Source organism: Nyctibius grandis, chromosome 15, assembly GCF_013368605.1.
Source record: "Nyctibius grandis isolate bNycGra1 chromosome 15, bNycGra1.pri, whole genome shotgun sequence".
NCBI classification, from domain to species: Eukaryota; Metazoa; Chordata; class Aves; order Nyctibiiformes; family Nyctibiidae; genus Nyctibius; species Nyctibius grandis.
The window spans coordinates 8725891-8746718 of NC_090672.1; the positions used below are offsets into that span (position 1 = coordinate 8725891).

General features: G+C 44.4%; 1 protein-coding gene across 1 annotated transcript; it reads left to right on the plus strand.

Annotated features, from left to right (window-relative positions):
* Positions 1-11896: 11896 nt before the first annotated feature.
* PCTP (phosphatidylcholine transfer protein) lies at positions 11897-19822 on the plus strand. Its single transcript, XM_068413383.1, has 6 exons — positions 11897-12067; positions 14178-14295; positions 16342-16421; positions 16757-16928; positions 17642-17709; positions 18200-19822. Exons 1-6 carry the CDS (start codon positions 11918-11920, stop codon positions 18263-18265), a joined length of 654 nt encoding a protein of 217 aa, XP_068269484.1. The 5' UTR covers positions 11897-11917; the 3' UTR covers positions 18266-19822.
* Positions 19823-20828: the final 1006 nt, after the last annotated feature.

The window sequence follows — 20828 nt, forward strand, 5'->3', positions numbered from 1 at the left end:
TTTCCTACAAGAAAAGTTGTTGGATATTTATCAGCTTCTTAAGAACAAAACTCCTGCATGGAAAAGCTCCCGCTACATGCTGACTCCTGCTCCTGTCCTAACCAAAGCAGGAGATGTTCTCCCTCCAGCTCTCTTAGTGGTTTCTGCCTCTTTTCTTGGCAGCAGCCACCCATATCTGGCCCTACGTAACATTTTCCTTTGATGATGTGACGTCTTGATAATGAGTGTCACAACCCAGGCAAGTCACCCAGAAAGAGCTAGGCAGGAAAAGGTAATGCACATGAATTTCTGTAGTTAAAAATTTCATTTAACTTAATTTCTATTGCTCACTTCACCTATGTGAATCACAACTCAGAATACTTGGGGTTTTGTCTCTTCTATGTCTCCAGTTTCTTTGAGCAAATCACTTCATCTCCCTGTGCTTTGGTTCTTCCAGCTGTGAACTGACAGTGACAACACGCTTCCCACTAAAACCCACTTTTACATCTATTCTACTATAACAAAACCTCAGTAATATAACCCCAAAAACTCCTCTCAGAAAAAAATAAAGGCAAACTGAGTCCAAGAACTCCCTGTAATAAACATAAATCCATTATATTTGCTATTGTTCATTTCTGTTATCAGATTTTTTAAAACAAGATTCATAACTCAAATAGGGACAAGGCAGAATCTGCAGCAGAGCAGTGTGACAACTCTGCAGAGAGCAGAGAGATGGAAATTGTTATCAACTGCAGAAACAGCTGTGAAATCACCAAGCAGCTGGGTAAAACTTACGAAGCAGCAGAGATTTATGTTGCTAATCTTATTCAACATTCCCTTTCTATATGTGCGTGATTATGGAAGATCATTTTGACATTGAAGGAGGAGTCCTCAGTGGGGATGAGAATAAATTCATGAGAATAAGTTCGTATAATGATAAACTTTCAGGGCTTTTTCTCTTTTTAAGTTATTCAGATCATGCTAACGTTTCACCAACACAAACATTTACAGGCACAAACTGCTGATGTTCCTCTCTAGATGATCCTTGGAACGAGCCTGTGACATAACTAAAGTATATTTAGTCGATTATTGAAGTTAGCCAATAATAAGGAAGTCTCCTTGCTTATCTCCTTGGCTATATTCTTGTGCACACTACCTAGCAATTGGTTTAACTTTTTGAAAAGTTTGGAGGGAAATGCAGGAAAAAAACCCACTCTAGATAAATAATCTAGATAACATTACAACAAAAGCAGACCTCTGAAATTAACTTGTAGTCAACTTCCACTCATGTTACAAGAGCGGTTACATTTGTTCAAAAAGCTCTTCCCAGTGCAGTCGTGCCCCCAAGCCACTCCACCAGCATCATTCCTTGAAAAGATTACTTGCTCCGTCAGCAACTTATTTACATTTGTCCTTGACTACGTAACAGTTTAGGTAACTTTTTTAAAGGAATGCCTTTATCAAAAAACCTGACTGACAGAGCAACCTCTTACAGACAGGATTTCTTCCCTCCTCCTCCTCTCTCTCACCACAAAGCTGCAAAGCAGAAACACATGAAATCTGTACATTAAGCTTCTGATATTTTAACTCTGAATCATTTCAGCGTGGTGCTCTCTCAGGAGGCTTCCCACATACTGAGTATCTCTGTGCAAGGGCAACAAGCTGGTATTTCTCAGCCACTACAACCCTTTCCCCCTTTTTTTGCATTTTACTCAGAACCAATGGGACACATTTAATTTTTCTGCCTTCAAGCTCTGGACCTGATCCTCTGTATCTTGCATAATATTTCAGACACCCTTTTTTGCTTATGTAAAATTCCAATAACTCATAATGCCCGTATTTCACACTTGGTTTTGCATTGAAGCGACTATGGAAAAGCGTAAGGAGTCCTTCTGCACTGAAGGAGAGCCAGAGTTCATTTGGAATTCAACAGGCTGCAGTAATCCTGAACACAATCCCGCAGCTCTTCCCCACGTGAACACTCCTGCAAATACAAAACTAGAATTTGTACTTACAAGACTCCAGGATCAGTCCCTGAACTACAGGGGCAGAAGAACACGTTACACCCATGCCAGCTGTCTGAGCCTCGGGGTGCCAATAAGTTTCCACCACCAAGTTTTTAGGTGGCACCACTACCAGATGCAAGCGCTCACACCTTGTTCGTTTTCCAGACCTAGCTGAGGGTAGGGTGGGAGCCAGCCAAACCCCGCCACAAACAGACCGTGTTATCTGCCAATGGCAAAACTTCCAAACCCGCCCGTAAAACGCCACCCACACCTCGGGTGAAGCCCTGCGCGTCCCGCCTCTCCCCGAACACCTCCGCAAGCGGGAGGGACGCGAAGAGGCGAGGGAAGCTTCATGCACGCCCAGCCCGGCAGGAACGGGACGGAACGGAACGGCTCAGCTCCGCGGGGCGCACGGCGACGGCAGCGCCGGGAGCAGCTCCCGCAGCCGAGACCCCGAAACCTTTAATTGTCACAGTTCATGCCCCGGGGAAAGCCCGGTGCCACACGGCGGGGAGCGGTGCTAGGGACCGCCTCAGGAGCCGGGCCGGAGCGAAGGGGCGCCCTGCGGTGCTCCAGCAAGCCCAGCGTGCGGGTCCAGCGGCTGCGAGCCGAGCCGAGCCGTGCTATGCCGTGCAGAGTCGTCCCGTGCCCTGCTGAGCCGAGCCGGGCCAGAGCATGCTATGGTGTACCATGCCGTGCCATGCCATGCCGTGCCGTGCCGTGCCGTGCCGTGCCATGCTACACTGTCATGCCATGCTATGCCATGCCGTGCCGAGCCGTGCCATGCTACACTGCACCATCCCATGCTGTGCCGTGCCGTGCTGTGCCGTGCCATGCTACACTGTGCCATCCCATGCTGTGCTATGCCGTGCCATGCCGTGCCGAGTCGTGCCATGCTACACTGTGCCATCCCATGCCCTGCCGTGCTGTGCCGTGTCATGCTACTCTGTGCCATGCCGTGTCATGCCGTGCCATGCTACACTGTGCCATGCCATTCCACACTGTGCCATGTCATGCCACGCCGTGCCGAGCCGTGCCAGGCTACACCGTGCTATGCCACGCCGTGCCGAGCCGTGCCGTGCCTTACCTCCCGACTGCCGGACGGGACTGCGGCGGACACTAGCCCGGAGCAAGCATAAGAGGGGGATGCCGCTCGCTGCACAAGGGACTGTGAACAAAGTTCTCGGTGAGAGCGAAACGATTAAGGGACCGGAGCAAATCCAGCGGCGGGAGCTGCCGCGGGCGGGGCGGCCCTCACCGGGGACGGTCCCGCTCCGGTTTGGGAGGGCGGCCGGCACGGAGGCTGTCCTTGAGGGGCCAGGCTGGGCAGGGCAAGCAGGGGGCTGCCCTGCCCTCCCCGGGCTGGCGTGTCGGGGCCGGCGGTGCTGGCGCTGCACGGTTCACATCCCGTCTCAGAGATGCGCACGGGGCGGACCCGGGTCACTTCGCCGGGTCACGCACCGTGGGGAGGCAACGCATCCCACCCGAGACGTGTTAGGTCAAACACAGGGCCCGGGAGAGTATTTTCCAGCCCTCTCTGCCCTCCCGCACACCTTCATGGGGGGTGTCCGGCCCCATCGATATCGACACGTCGTGACTCGAGCGAGTGCGGGCGGAGGGCTCGCTGCCTGGCCCCGGCGCTCCCGGGACGGCCGAAGGGGCAGTGCGGGGCGAACGCACGGTCCGTGCTGAAATCCCGCTGAACTCCCAGCGGGTGTGTAACTGCTCAGGAATTAAATGAGGAGGAACATAGTTCTGGATGACATCCTTAGAAGATAAACTTTTATGTATCATCTAGAAATATTTTAACTGGCTTTTCTATGCTTTAATCACCCATTGCAGCAGAACATCAAATACTACAGGGGGCTGGGGTGGATGGGTGCGGGTATATATTATTTTTTACCATGATTTCTGTTCTTTTCAGACACAAAGCAGACAAATTTTGCTTTTAAGACTTGTAAAAGGACATGTTTGAATTTTGCGGTTAAGCTTACCTAAAGTTTATATTTTAAAGGCACTATTTTATCAATGATTGATAAAAGAGCAGTGCACCAGATGTATTTAATCAGCCACTCTGTCTCTGAAAGCATGCATGTACTTTTGACTCCCTTTCCAGGGTGAAATCCTGGCCTCACAGAAATTAATAGCAAAACTTCCATCAACTTCACAGGGGCCAGGATCTCACCCTGTGTATCATTAAGAACTCCCCAGTGATGGAGATCCTGCCAAGGGTTCATCTCCTCCAGCTGAATCAGCCAGGGGGTTCTGGAACAGCTCCACAGTTTTATATAAGAAACTGGCATTTTTTTCCCCATTCCCTCCAAATACATCAGCATTTCAGCAGAAATGACAAGCAAACTGGATGTGAGGGGAACTGTCATTAGTGAGGGCCTCTTGGTCCATTAAGTCCAGTCCTTCCTAACACAGGCAGCCATGCCAGGTAGTATCTTTATTAAACTTGACAAGTTCCACCTCAAACCAACTTGGTTTCCTACTCCTCTGGTTGGATGGCTATGAGCCTTATTCTGCTGATACCTAGGAACCTCAATCTCATTTCTAGCTGCAAATAATAGGCAATTATACATGGATAAACAAGCCTTTGGCTGAAATAGATCTTCTTTCTTCTGGCAATTAACCCTCTAATATCCTAAGAGGTAGAAATCAGACTCTCTCAGTCTTATTTTTGATAATTTTTTCAGATGTGGCCTTACCAGTATTCTGCATGGAAGTGCAAGTATTTTTCTGTCTCTACCAGAAATACTAACATTTCATAATTATCCTCTGATTGTTCAGTACATCTGGATTTCCCTCCAGTATCAGTTCCATTCATCACTTTATATCAGAAATTCTTGCTGTTAGCACACATGTGCATGACCTAAATTTCACCCCAGTCCTATTACATCAATTCCTTTCTAGTCCTTCCAGGGTAGTACTTGGTCCTCCTGTGTTGATAGAGGACCTCCCTCCCATGCTTACACCATCAACAGTTTCGCTAGTACATTCTTTCTTTTCCTTGCCAAGTTTATTACTGAAAGTATTACATAAAATAACTCCCAATACTGATTTTTGAGGAACTAATCTCAAGTACACATAAACAAGCATCGAAGCTGGGCTTAGAATTCACGTGTTTCTGTACAAATAAATGCCCTAACAAAGGGCTAGAAAGTCACGCTGTCTTCTAGACCCCGTGCAATTGTAACTCCTTTTTGTGAAGAAGAAAAGCTGTGATGGAAAGTGATGGGAATGACATCTCCCTCTAGTGCTGAGAGATGAGTGGGCTCTCCCGTAGAAGGGTGGGTTTGTAGCTCTCAGGCACATAAGGGTGGAATACAACTTGGGCACCACCCCTCTCGCCTTTTTAAAAAGGATGACTGACTACCTCTGCCTTTTAAGGTCCTGCTGTGTTCTGAGCATGACTCTCCAAGGATATAAGGAAAGAAGTACCAAACATAACCCGAAGCAGCACGTTTGGCACCTGTAGAAATTCAGTGCAAACAGCTGAGGAAACTTCAAGACTGAGCAACAGCTGCTGTGAGGGGTTACAGGTTCACAATTTTGGACTGCCATGCTTAAATGCTACACAGTTCCCCTTTAGGACCTGTGACAAAATCTCCTGCCTGTGGCCTTAACACAGCTGCTTCAGAGGAGGTGTCCCAGCAGCTGGGACAATAAGCAAGAAGCTTGTGTGATTCTGGAACTCATGCAGCCTATTGAGAGAGCAGAGTTTTACTCCTAAATTGAGCAATGCTGTTGCTCTGACTCCTTACACACACTTGCAATACTTCATGGCTTCCTTTGAGTTTCTAACAGTCTCCTGGGCCTTAACAGCACAGCAAACAGTGACTCATTAATCTGGCAAAGTACAACCATTGTGGGCTCCCTATTCAATTAGTTTTTCTTGCCTTTTCCCTAACCTTCCACTGAATTTTCCTTTATTTCATCCCTAAGCCCACACAGGGACACAACACGACAGTTGATTGCATTTACTGGAACTTTTAGAAAGCACTCTTTCAACATGTTTAATATATTGTAAATTGTCCTTATCATGTCATGCAGTGTATGTGTTTTGTGATGGAGAATGGAGTCCTCAACAAAGCCAGTTAAACCAGAGAACCAAATCATTCCACATAAAACTCTGTAGCTCCCCTCTCACAAAACTGTTTACAGCACAAGGGAGTTCAGCCCTGTTGGGTGATAGCCATGCAAACCACCCTCTGTGTGTAATCAGGCTCATGAAATGGATGTGCTTATAACGATAGTGAGAAACCTCTTTGGTGACCAGGAATATGGAAAGGAATTTTCTTTGAACTCCATTAGCTCCTACCAGTATGTTGGTCAACATCAGTTATCCTGCTCTGCATTTTAACTTTGTTATTGCCCTACTCAGCTTTCACTTAATCTTCCTGCAGTGCTGAAGAAAACAGGACATCTGGAACTGAAAACAATTATTCTTATCTCCTACTGCTTTCATAATTACACGAAGTTCACATTTGAAGAGCTGCTCTCCTTATGTGGACATGTGCTTTTAATTAACAGAGGGATGTGCCACACCACCAGAAGCCAAATCCTGAATCTTGCACAAGTCAGTTACAGAACCTCTGAATCTGTAGCCAACATGGCAGCTTTCTGGCTGAGCTAGGAGGAAGCCTGGTAACAAAGACAAGACAATGTAGTAACAGTGCTTTTTATTCGAGATTATTGCAGTAGGATCCAGCAGATTCAGCTGAGATTTAAGTCAGGGTCAGAATGATCGCTTCCCATGGCTCTGCAGAGGGCTTTTCTTGGTTTTCCGCCTGCACTGAGTACCCCAACGAATTTACAGGGCACAAAGACATGAAGGGAAATGCAGACAAAGAGCTGAAAAAGGGACTTGTCCAAGCTTACCCCGTGGATGATATCAAGAGACATTTTGTATCTTGCTTCTCTGCTCTGCCAGTAGATATGGCATAAAGAGCACACACTGTTCCCTCTTCAGATGGTCAGTCTAATGAATATGGAGCATTTCAGCCAGCTGTAATTGACTCTCCAGCAGTAGAAAGAAAATTATGAGCTTTCAGCTAACCTACACAAGCCATCAGTTGCATTACTTCCTTTAAAACAAGCTTCTCTGTAGGCTCTAGATAGCTTGGGAAAATTGGTGAGAAGGGAAAAAAAGTGTTATGGAGAAATCGCCACTTGCCAGTGGCGTTCAATAGCTGTCGATGCACAGATATACAGGTTTATGGCCAGAAGAAGCCTTCAGATTATCTTAGCGGACATCCTGAGTAACAAAAAACATTCAATTTTACATTCAGTCCAAGATCTGTACTATGAAACCAAAATTCTCTGCTCATCTGAAGTCTGGTTTTCAGAAAATCATCCAATGAAGAGATGGAGAATTTGTCTTGCCAATTCATTCAAATGTTACTATCCTCACCGTTAAAAAACTATGGTTTATTTCTAATTTCTCTAATTTCTTTATGTTAATTTTAGATCTTTTGGCTTTTACCGTGTCTGATGAGTCCTTCTTTGTGCTATTCCACTACAATCCTTGGGGCTAAATTTATACACAAGATCTATGTAAAATGCTGCATATAGCTAAAAAACCCAGATTTTCTGCTACATAATGGATGACTTCTGTGAAATTCACAGTAGGTCAAGTGTCTGACCTAAAGGGTAGTTAAGAAAGAAATGAAAGAATTATTGCAGTAAGACCAGTTCTCACTATTCCCACAAAAGAGAGCTTTTCACATATATCATCTGCTTTAGCATCACATGCTAAAGGAAACGTTTAGAAATATTTCTACATCCATGTAAACAGGTTAGGAAAGTAGAGGGTGTGGTAGTGAGAACCATTTGCCAAATCAAGTCAAGTTCTAAATCGCCTTGCTTATCTTTTGAATGAGTCATTTTAGGTTATGCAGATGATAATGCAATCCCTTCTTTCCTACAGCGAAGTTTTAAAATTACCCCTCTTTCCTCAAGGCCAGGTAAACAGGTTGCACCTCACAATCTCCAGTTTATTTGCACTGGGAGTGCATTACTTTCCAGAAAAGCTGTGGTTAAAAGGTGTAAATTGAAAGTAGACATGGCCAAATCAAAGAGATTGGTCCTGACATCAGGAGTCCAGCATATTAAAACTCTTTATGAAAGATAAAAAATATTTAGCATTAGAAGGCAGGAAATCAGCAGAACTGCAGTTATTCTCTGAATCCGCTTCTATTTTGGGTGGGGCTCTGTTGAAACTAGATACTCGATACAGATATAGTCGTAGTTTGGGGTTAAATTCAACTCTGTGAAGAAGTCTGTTACAAGTCAGTGTTTAATGGCCACTTAAGACCTCTTCTGACAGCTCAAACAGTGCATGTCTTGTGCTAGTTCTTTGCAAAAGAGATTGTCACTCTGCATGCCCCTTCCTGCCTATATACTTAGGAATAAAAAATATATAAAATATATAAAATATATAAAGATCTCAGTGTGGCAAACAGGCTGGATTTTCTGCATATTCTAAAAGTGTTGAAAAAAGATTTCCCTTTGACTCACACAGGAGAGGACAATATAGACTGCCTTACACATGCATGTCTCTAGTGGGAGATGCTATTGTTACTTTTCAGCTTTCTGGATGAAGAATTTGCTTCTTGCAAGCTGCAAAAGTCATGAAACAATTTGTAAGAAAGGCTTTTACATAATGCAGTCAATAAAACAACAGTAGCAGAAGATTATAATTGGTTTGGCTGTGTGTAATAGAAATATGAATGTGCATGCTGTATAGTTGTGTCAGGACTATTCAGCACTTTTGCAAAGTTTTTGGAATGCACTGAGTAAAACGTAATGACAACAGTATATAAATGTCTGCGCAGCAGTTGAATCCATCAAAATCCCACATCTTCAGTTCATCTTCAAGAATTTCTCAAAGTGCACCAGTGCCACACAGAGACAGATGAAGGAAAACACAGTAGAGCTGGTAGCACTCTCTCACATATGGATACTCATATCCAAAACAAACACTGAAAATCATCTGGGGCCTGAAAACACCAATGTAGTATTCACTGCTGTGTTCATTTCTGACCACATATTATTTCCTGATGGAGGAGTTCTCCAATTTACTGGTTTGATTCCACACCATAGAATTCAATGGATTACTTGCCCTTGATTTCAGTAGCAGAAAGGTTAGGTGCTAGGGTGGAATTAATACAGATTATTTCCATTCTAAAAAACAGGTGGGCAATTTAGGTGCATTAATCCCATTGATAGTCCAGCTCAGCAAGTTTCCTTGAGATCGTTTCCCACTGAAAGCAGCAGCAGCCAAATACCTAAGAAATACTAAGTATGTGGGTCAAGTTGTGGGCACTTTTGAAACTCCCCCTCATTGCCCTAGAATAGTAACCCTCTATTTTCATTCAGTTAGTATTTAGGTCCCTGATCCATGCGTGGGGCTGGATCGTGCTGTATCTAGGCTGCCTTTGGTAGCTGTGCTGAAGCTTGGGTTCATGTTCCCAGACCCAGCTGCCCTGAAGCAGTTGCTGTCCCACTGGCTGTTGGGGCAGAGCTCTAGGAAGTTAGTCCCTGCTGTGTCTGAACTCACCCCAGGCTACAGCCACACTAGGAGTGCAGATATCAAAGGGTTTGGGGTCAAAGTTTAGCTTCTATCCCTAAGCTAAAAGGGCAATACATGGACATACAAGTGATAAATAGTAACACTTACATAAACATAAATGAAAACAGAAAATAAAGTCTCCTTTCAGAACTGTTTGTGCTTTCTTAGTAATCATCACCACTCCTTATTTACCAAGAAAAAAAGTCACATAGTAATGTCTTTTTTGAAAGCTCTGGTCCCTAGAGTAGCCTTGTGAGAGAAATCTCTTTTTCCATGAGAGTGCTGGGGGGAGGAGGGAGTGCCCAGGCAGCTGTAGCCAACTTACAACTCTGATGCCGTGTAGACAACCATATAATGCAAAACATTTACTGTAAAACAATAGGCAGACGTTGAGCTGTGATCACTTTAGTCCTTTTGCACAAACAAGGCTCCTTAAGAGATCATGTAATCTCACAGGCTTGTGTCCTTGCTGCATGTTAAAAATCAACTTTCGACTCACAACTCCTCCTTTTTCATACTGGGTGAAAGTCATCTCTATACAAACAAGAGCCATAAGCTCTTTTAGTCTCACGTGAGTCCTATTTCAGAGCATGAATGGAATTTAAAAGTGAGCTAGAAATCTGATAATCGCTGCAAAATTAAAACTACCGTTTAAAGAAATATTTCTGCAAGATAAACTAAATCAGTCTCATCTACAGACCATTGTCTCATATTCCATTTTAAAGCGCAGATCCTCAGCTGAGTGAGAAGCATAGCTCCACTGAAGTCAACTTAGCTCAGACAAGAATTTACTCGTAAGGGTTCAGCCTCAAGAAATGTATTGTCATGATGTTTTGGAGAACCAGGTGGGCTGACTGAAAGCACGCCATTGTAATTCACAAAGAACAGAAATAAACCAAAATCTTTTATATGTATTGTATAAATAGTAATAATAAAAGGTCATAATACATGTAAGCGTACTGCAAAAATAAATCAAAAGAACTGGAATGTTTGCCTAGCAGTTTCACTGGGAGGTGAGAGCAGGTAATGTATGAGCAGAGACTTATCACCATTAGTGACATTATTTTAGAAAGATGCTACAGGTCAAATTCTGGCATCAAATTTACATGCTGGGAGGAGGGTCGTGAGATACGATCTTGCCCTCTGCCAAAACTCTCCAAAAGTGTTCTGGGCTCTGCAAGGATGACAGCGTGTATGTCCAAACCACAGTCAGAGTCAGCCAGAAATCCTCATGCTCTGCTTGCAATCCAATTGACTGGAACTGGAAGGGACAGCTGACATAAGCGAACTCTTTGTCAAAGAACTCAGCCGCTTGGCAGGGAAGTGAGAAAAAGCTGCACTTTGCCAGCCTTGCACAGAGGTTACCACCAAGTACATTGAGCTAGTGTTGTCAGGCAGGCTCTTTGTGAGTCAGTAGGTTTGATGATGTTCCATATCTCAGAGCTGCTTGCGTTTTATTCTGAAGACATAGTCTTCAGCAGGAAAATCTCACAAGAAATTAGAGAATAAAGCTATAATGAAAACAGCTTTACAATGCCAGCGAGAAAACCTGCCTTAGCCACTTACATTTTGATGACCTGAATGCTCTGGCTGGCTGTGCCAGCCTCACACATTAGCATGTTGTTTTAAGTGGTGTCATTCAGCGGGAGCCTAAGGTGTGAGGTGTGTCCCGGTCAGTGGATTCCTCCTGCCCAGGAGCTCAGCCCAGTGACAGTTCTCTGTCCCCTTCCACCCTGTCCACCCCAGCCTGCCAGGGGCCAGAGCCTGCTGCCGCCTCCTGCTTGCTGCCCGCTCCGCCAGGCTGGTGGGGCCTTGGTGGGTGCGCGCCTGTGTCAAACACACCTACCAACCAGCTGTACAGCGTTCGTGTGTTCTTTATATAGTCTCATACGAATAGTCCATATGGAAAACTGCTTTTTAAAACGTGAAAATATATATATATATATATATATATATATAAAAGCATGTGCCCATAAAGACTATTCAATCTCTGTTCTTGGGGACAACGCAAAAGGAAGGCCCTGACCAACACGCCAAGGGGACCTGGCCCTGCTCTGGCACTGGGCAGGTGACACGCACCAGTTTAAAGGCCCCTCCTCCGCGTACCACCGGGAAACTGTGCGGCGGGTGCACATCGATGTAACCCCACGTCCTTCACTCCCTGCACCGCAGCGGGCAGCGGCCCGCGGGCGCACACGGCCCGGGACGGCCCCGCGGCCCTGTCATGGCGGCGCGGCGGCCCCGGGGCGCGGCGGGGGCCGGGCGGCCGGCGGGGAGGGGCGGCGGCGGCCATTGGCTGGGCCCGCGCGGCCGCCAATGCCCCGCGCCCGCCCGCCGCCTCCCGCCGGCGCGGAGAATGGCGGCGGCGCCGCGGGTCTTCTCCGAGGAGCAGTTTCGGGCTGCCTGCCGGGAGCTGGACCAGCCGGCGCCAGCGCCGGCTCCGGGGAGGCCCTGGCAGCTCACGGTGGAGAGCATGGGCGTGAGGATCTACCGGCGGTACACCGAGGTGGGCGGGGGGAGCTCCCCCGCGCCTCGGGCCCTCCCCGCCCGGGGCTGAGCCCTGCGCGGGGCAGCGCCCCCGGGGCGGGCAGCCGGCGGAGCGCGGCTGGGGAGCGGGGCGGGACCCGGCCGTAGCGCCCCGGGGCGGGCGGGGGGCGTCTGGCCGCCGGGGGCAGGGCAGCGCCGGCACGTCCCCGTCCGGAGCCGCCGGTTCCCCGCACAGGCCACGCTGGGGTCCGGTGTCCGTCCAGGCGCTATCGGCCTCGGCTCAGTTTCTCCAGGCTCCCAGAAAGCAGCTTTCAGGGTAATGCTATTAACTGCTGATGGAGAAAGCGGCTCTGCTGCAGTAAACACCGCTCCAACACAGCTCTTGCTGGGGGAACCTGCAAACTGTGAGGCTCTTACAGCTTGTTAACAGCGGGTGGCTGGAGAAATTCCGGCTGGAAGGTGCTCTCGGCGACAGGAGCAGGCGTGGGTCTGACGGGGTGTTTGCTCTGCGTGTCCCACGTCTCTCCCGAGCCCCCTCGGAGGCGTGTGTGGGGTGAAGGAGAGCCCCGTCCCTGCACTCCGGCTCCTGGGCGCCTCCTGAGTTAGAGCATCCTCCGGAGCCCCAGACTCCTGCTTCCCTTCCTTCTCCCTCTCTCCAAAACTTCCTTCAAACGGAATTTCCGCCTTTCTCCCTCTAAAATCAGGAGGTAGTTCAGAAAGGGTTGGAATGAAATTCCCCCCTTTTTGGGGAGACTTACTTCTTTTAAGAAATTCAAAAGTTTAGGCTTCCAGAACCGACTTGTAAGTAATTAATGTAGTGAGTGAAGAAGACTTTTTTTCTGAATTACTAGAAAAGTGAGGAGAATTGTGGTTTGCTGTTCTCCTGCCTTGCGTGACACTTAAGATGTATAAACATAGATGCAAGGTAATCCACATAGCATTTCTGCCTAGTGGCCTGGAATGAAGTAGTGTTTAAGCTAAAACAACTGTTGTTGAAGTACCAGTGTAGTGCTTTGCCATATGCTGTTGGGTCTCAGCTCAATTTCAGGTGTGATATTTTCAAAACTAATTTTTCTTGTAAAAATAAAAATGTTGATGCCTTTTACAAAGATGGCATGAGTGCATGGGGCTGCAGAGGTGCCGAACACTTCAGATTTGAAGATAGGGATTGATGTTTCAGTGAAGCCACAGTACAGATGAGTAGCTTAAGCTTCTTGGTCCCATTATTATCTTCTGGTACATCAAGTCTTCATCTTCTAGGGCTGATTTGTGAAGGGGAGGGGAAGAAGAAAAATCAACCATTCACTAACAGAATGTTGTATAATCCTTCCCTCCCTTTCCTTGGGAATGCTTGAATTTGACTCCTACACTGTATATTCAAAATACTCTCATTGTTTTAATTTAGTCCTGAACTGGTACTAACAATAGAACAAACATTGCTCTATAGGCACAGATGGAGTTTCCATATGTTGAGAAAAACATTGAAAGCATTAATATAGGAGATATCCTGCACCCCACCCCTTCAGTGCAAAGAGCTTTCAGAAAGAGAATAGCTGATAAATATTCAAGGCAGATATAATAGTGTGTTGTATATAAGCATGAACATTATAAAGCATTCTTGTATCACAGCCTGAAGTATAAGCATACTTGACTTGCTGGAAGGCTTATTCCAGCTTGTGCAGTACTTGGTAACCTCCTGGACATGGCTGAGATTCTTAAACACATTATATAGGGTCTGGAGACCTTGCCACAACAATTTAATGCTTCTGGTAAACTTCAGTTTGGGCAGGGTTTAGTCCACGCTGACCACTGGAGATGAAAAGGGGAGTGTGTGCCTGAAGAAACATGCTCCCTTTGGAACTAGTTATGAAGTAAAAGGGTACGGGTGTAGGGGAAGGAACAACCATTGTGCTGGGCAGGTCAGCCTGTGTGGGTTTAAACTTTCATGTATAGATCAAAAAGTCGAGAGGTTGAAGACTGAATCTTGCATTGTTTTTTGAACACTTGCTTTCACAGCTCTTGAGCAAATTTGAGTATGTGCCCCACCTAACTTCCTTCAGCTGTTCTCCCTGCTGCAGAGTACTTCCCTTTCCTGTGTGACTTTTCCTCTCCCCATTCTGTTTCCACAGCAGTCTGAACTTTATGAGTATAAACTCTTCGGTGGTCTTGCTGACTGTCCCCCAAAACAGTGTGTGGATGTCTATATGGATTTAGGCTTCAGAAAAAAGTGGGATCAGTACGTTAAAGGTAAGCTCATCTAGGCACTTTAAACGCAAGCTTTATGTCCACTTTGACTCTTCCCACTACAACTTTCTTCAAAGGTATGTTAAAGTTGCTGCATCCAAAGACGTTCAGCCAGATTTAAGTATCTTTTGCGATAAGGTTGCACTCTGCAAATATACAAGTAAACACTGACATGGAACAGCTAACATCTAATCACCATATAGCTTCCTTCTGGAATGAATTCGTTCCATGTTGGTTAAAGCACCTAATTGGCATCACTTGTTATGCTGGAGCACCTTGCAGCTTCTAGTTGTAATTCTTAGGTTAAATTTTAGTAGATGTTCTGGGGAGAAGTGGAGATGGTACCTTTTGTGCATCTTTGCATATTGCAGCAGAGAGGTGCAATGGCTTGCACCAGTTTGACGTGTGATGGAATGGCTTTTCCTGAAAGCATTGGTTGTTCTTGGCACCTTTTACAATCAGAAATGGGTGTATCGAGAGAATAGTTGGTGACTTCAGGATTTACAGAGAAAGGAATAACTAATTTAGTTGTGTTTACTTAATGTTGGCTCAACGTTATCATATTGGATGTAAAAATACTATGTTAAGTTACTTCAGTAGTCTTTGATTTAAGTGCATTTAGGAGAACTGGATCCTTCTTAAACAAACACTTTTTTTTTTTTTTAATGCCTTCTTAGAGAAAAGAAAGGAAGCACTTGGGGGAAGCTACACCCTTAAACTGAAAACTAGATAATGTTGCAGAGCTGGCGTTTATATCCTTGCTGACCATGATATGTTCATCTGTGAATTTATACTTGTGCTGGTACTTCAAGTCCAGCGTTTCACAGCAGTTAACTCTTGAAGGGCATAAACGTAATGTTAACACTTCCCTTTTAGGTTAAAAATTGACACAAGCCCACCCATTCTTCAGAACTGTACATATGATGAAATAGTGCTAGCCAACATTTTCAATGGGAAAGATGCTCCCATCTGTGGCACTCTTCCTGCCTTAGCAAGGAGAAGATCAGTCTGTTCTAGCCTTGTTTTCAAAACCACTGGAAGTGATGTGGCAGACTGTATGCATTAGCTCTGAAGGATATATAGCACCTCTAGGCAGAATTCTGCTCTAAAGGCCACTCTGACTGTTAAATGTGAACCACCTTTCTGGATCACGCCCTTTTTAACTGCACCCATGTAATGACCAGTCCCTGAGCAGACAGGAACTTACCCTGGCTCAGCCCCCTGGCTTGTCAGGTCCATTACCCTCATAATGGCAGTTACTGCCTCAAGGGAAGAAACCATACAGTAGACAGTTTTTCAAATTCAATTATGTAGTTAGATTTGAACTAATTTTTCTCCTTTATGCCACACTACTATCTGACTGAGTCACTGCCATGTTTTAGGGACTATTCTTAGGTATTTTTCTCCTATTCAGCTGCCTTCTGATTGAGTTTCCAAGCAGACTGAAGGTGGTATAATGAAGGCTTATAAACTGCTCAAGCTTCTTTTTCAGTGTTGCCTGTATGTACTGCTGTGAAATTCCTAATAGCTTTTCCAAACTTCATTAATCCCTCATCTAAGACCTCTTCTTATGGAAAGCAGTACTCGTCCTAGTTCCATGGTAACTCAGAGTCATTTGCAAGGATAGTGACATGCTTGTGAGGAAGCATACTGTACGTGGGGCTCAGAATTATACAGATTATGCATAGGCGAGGAAAAAGCTTCGAGATGGAAAGGTAACTCTCTGAAATTTGACTCTGCCTCCCCCCAGAATTGTTCTGGTTTTGTGTTTTGGTATTTTTGTGTTTCTTTTTTATTTTAAAACAATGAATTCAATAGCAGCAGAAAAACAGGCCATCTATTTTTGTGTATTTGGTTCCTGAACAACCGTGCTACAGAACTCTTTTTAATGTCTTCTGCTGCTACAATTTCATGTACATATCAATTTTGACACAAGGGTTGCATGTAAAATGTGTTCATGTCAGAAATCTGAGCAGTTCTTGATGCCATGTATAGTTCTGTTGCAGTAGAAATTAAAAGTACCTGACAATCTTCCTTTTTCAACTGTAGAACTATATGAGAAAACATATGATGGTGAAAAAGTAATCTACTGGGAAGTGAAGTACCCTTTTCCTCTCACAAACAGAGATGTATCCTTTCAAGCTTTTTGTTCCTCTTGCAGTTTTTGTCACCTGGTCATCCAGGGATCCCAACAATGTACTGATTCTACTGTTCTGCTGCACTTCATCTAAGATCTTGCAGTCCTCATCTTACATGAATATGTATAGCATGAAGAAGAGCGTGGGTGCCTCTTCCTATGCACAAGTAAAGCTCACGTAGCTTAATTATTACTCTGCAGGACTGAATCCTGTAGAAGCATAAGAAATAACTTGAAGGGGCTGGTACTTGTAATGGAATTCACTTGTCAATTCATCATATGTTGAGCTGACACTGTTTTGACGTGCCTCCTCAACTTGGAATACAGTATGTCTATATTCGTGAATGTCGAGAGATGGATGTTGATGGACGGAAGATCTGGGTTGTGTTAGCTCAAAGTGTGTCTGTTCCTCAGTGCCCTGAAAAGCCTGGTGTGATCAGAGTTAAAACCTATAAACAAAGTCTGGCAATTGAAAGTGATGGCAAGACTGGATCTAAAGGTAAGAGGTCAAGAAAGTGTGATCGCAAGCCATGTAGCCAAAAAATGTATGTATTAGCCAAATGCACAAAGAGGAAGACTGGAAATTTTAAGCTAAAAACAGTTACTACAAAGTGGATGTACTGAGCACTAGGAATACTTTAAAATGAATGGAAGTTTTGGAAACGTCCAGTGCAGTGTCCTACTGTTAAGAATCTTTTATTTAACAGTTGGGCTGGGTAACTAAGAATATATTACTGACCACTTAATTCTGCCTCCCCATCCCACCCCCATTCCCTCAGCCCACACTTCTTTTCCTGCCAGCCACTTCAGTTGGGTGGTCTGACGCTAGCTGCAGTCTGCTTATCTCGGCAATGATACAAGTATCATGTCTGACAGATTTATAAATTAAAGGGTTTGCCTAGAGAGTGACTCCTGTCTGAGATTAGTCCTTTAAAGACAACCTTATTTTATAAGACAGGCTGCCTAAAATGATTTGCAATAGTCTAAATTAATATTATGGTGCTCTTGGCTTCCCTGGAGTTAACTGGAAATGGCTATACTTACTTCACATTCCACTTCAGTACAAGTTGATTTTTTTGTGAAGAATTCAGAGCAGAACTGTTGTACTTGGTACTTCAGTCATGCACACTGACAGCTTCTGTCATATGGTGTTAGAGCTAATACTCAGACGACGGCTGGATAACTTTCTGGTAACTTCTCTCTCATCTCTAGTCTATATGTACTATTTTGATAATCCTGGTGGGAAGATTCCGTCACGGCTGGTCAATTGGGCTGCCAAGGTAAGTAACAAGTGACAGCACAAATGTCTTTGGCTAATCTGTTTCAAAGAATGTATTCACTGCATCCATACCCGTTTTCTGCATGTTGGGTAGAATTATTTTTTTCTGAAATGGATGTATTGACCTTTCTTGCTCTTATGCAGTCCCATTTTTAGAGTCTCACTATTGTCTGCTCTCATGGCAGTTTTCTTAAATTTTTTTAAGTCCTATCAAATTCCTTTGGTTAGTCAACCAGGAATGTAAATTTGTGCAACAAAAACAACAAATCCATGTTCCAGAGCATACGTGAATAGCTTTTACACAAGCAAACTTCAGTAATGCAGTCTGTTCATGAAGGATTAAAGGAATGGTCTGCTGCTTTGTACCAGATCTTAGAATTGTCCTGTATTTGTTTGAAGGCCTTGATCTATGTAGTGGGAATTCTCATCTTGCGTATAGTTTTTCTTGACTACATTATGCAAGACTGACTTTTCCACTTTTCTCTTTACAGAGTGGTGTGCCTGCTTTCTTGAAGGATATGCAAAAAGCTTGCCGTAATTATTCTAAGAGCACATAGGTCAAAGTTCATCTGAATTGTTTAATTCCTAGAGTTCTGCACTTACAGGAGTGGCTATTATGTATTACACTGGATAAAATCTACCTCTAACATTGGAAAGAATTTTGTTTTAGTTGGTTTATGCCTTGAGCTAGCTACTGACAAGGTAACACGAACATCAGCTGCGTCCTTTTGAAAGTACTTAAGTTTAGCCTTGTCCCCCATGCTTAGGTTATGCTGATTGTCATGTGTCAGCTAGAGGAGTTCTGCTGATTGAAATATTACATCCTCAGGCAAGAGACAACGATCTTGCTAGGAAAAATGTCTGAACTTGGACTGAAAATTCTCTGTGTGTGTTACGCCTGGATCTGCCTTTGAGGCCTTGTAGGGTGGCTTCGTACTGAAATTGAATAACGGAACTTGCATTGCTTAGGAGGAAACACTTTTGCTACCCAAGCTTGTAATTCTTAAACTGTCTGCCTGCTATAAACCTAAAAAATGCTGAGGGCATATAGCTAAACTACTAGAAGTCTGCAGTAGGAACTGGAACTCTTGTGTTGCTGAGCTTCCTTGTGATGGCTTTAAGTGCAGATATAAAAGGACTTGTGCCTAAAGCCTTGCATTCACATCTTGGCAGCCCTGTATGAAAAGCAAAATCCATTAGCTGTGTCGAGCTAGAAAAAAAGGAGGAGTTGGCTTCCATGTCTGATTTAAGGGGAACAGGTTATATCTTCAGAGTCAGTAGCCTTATCTATAAAGTAGCATGGATACCAACTTGAAATTGGAAGTAATTTTAAACGAGATACCTGCAACTGAATGTGAATGAACTTGATGTGAAACTTGGGCTCGCCTGCATTTTTAAATTTCTTGCTGATCACAGAATCACAGAATGTTAGGGATTGGAAGGGACCTCGAAAGATCATCTAGTCCAATCCCCCTGCTGGAGCAGGATTACCTAGACCATATCACACAGGAACGCGTCCAGGCGGGTTTTGAATGTCTCCAGACAAGGAGACTCCACAACCTCTCTGGGCAGCCTGTTCCAGTGTTCGGTCACCCTCACCGTAAAGAAGTTTTTCCTCATATTTATGTGGAACCTCCTGTGTTCCAGCTTGCACCCATTGCCCCTTGTCCTGTCAATGGATGTCACTGACAAGAGCCTGGCTCCATCCTCATGACACGTGCACTTTACATATTTATAAACATTAATGAGGTCACCCCTCAGTCTCCTCCAAGCTAAAGAGACCCAGCTCCCTCAGCCTCTCCTCATAAGGGAGATGTTCCACTCCCTTAATCATCATGAAACTAATTTTGGATGGTAACCCACTAAAAGCACAACTGAGCAGGAAATTAAATTTGCAGCACCTTTGCAGGGGGTAGGAGTGGAGGATGGAGTGCATAAAAGGTGAGAGGGCCTCTATCTCAGGGATTTAAAATATTCTGCATCGTTACTAAAGCTAATCCTGTTACTGAACAAATCTTGTAATGGGGTAGCTTTGTCTTGGTAAAAAATAAATTGTTGAAGTGATTGCCTTTATACTTTGTGTAAATATTTGTTTCCAATAAATGATTATTCTATCCATGCAGCGTTCTTGTTCCGTCTCATGTTTAAGAGTGGCCATGCTGGGCAGGTCACAAATGATTGCATCTTTGTCATTAGAGTTACTTGTCATCAAGACATAGTATACATTTGTCTGCAGTGGGCTGAAACAGTAAGACTGAACATTCAAGAGGCTGAATGTCTCCATTGTTAATCTTGCTGAAAACTTGATTTCGTACAGACCCCACACTGAGTACAGAATACATGGCCTTTGCTCACGTACCCTTATTACAGCCATTGCACAGGCAGTTGCTTGTGCTGTACACAACCTTCCAAATTAAAACACATTTGATTAAATAGTAGCTACTGAAAACAGCTTTTCCTCTATTCACAAGCAACAAACCAATGATGTGAGATGAATGCAGCATCCGATCTTTGTTAAATTTAGGTCCCCGTGGGCTTTCATAGTGACACAAATATGCAGTGACACTTCAGTTTATTTAAGTATGTGTTACTACAACTATCTTGCATTACTAGGGAAGAAAAAGCTGTTCCAGTTCTGTGTGATGTGGCTTTTTGTCTAAATGGGAGATTATGACCAGAAAGAAAGCGTTCGTATTTTTCAGTCTTTGAAATTAAAGACATCCATAAAGCATTTGAGAGCTTTGTTCATGACTGATTAAACATTGATCTTGTATAAACTATACATGCATCATGTGAACTTTTCTGGATGGCTTGAACAGAAATTTACCTGCTGTGAATGTTGTCAGTCAGTCATGCAGTGTGAGTTCTGGTGCACAGGGTTAAAAAAATGAAACCCCTCTTCCCATGTTCTTTGTTAATGTAGTACCTGAAAGTTAGCTTTCTGTTTCCACCAGCTTGCCTAAAAATTGAGCTGAAAGTTTGTTGTTTTAGAGTGATCTGTTGGAAACATAGCGTGCTTCGAATAAAAAGAATGAACCATTTCTGTAACCCAACCCTGTTAACAGCTTGGTAGGTATCGCGCTCTACAGATTAATAGGGACTAACGAAGTTTCCCTGGTA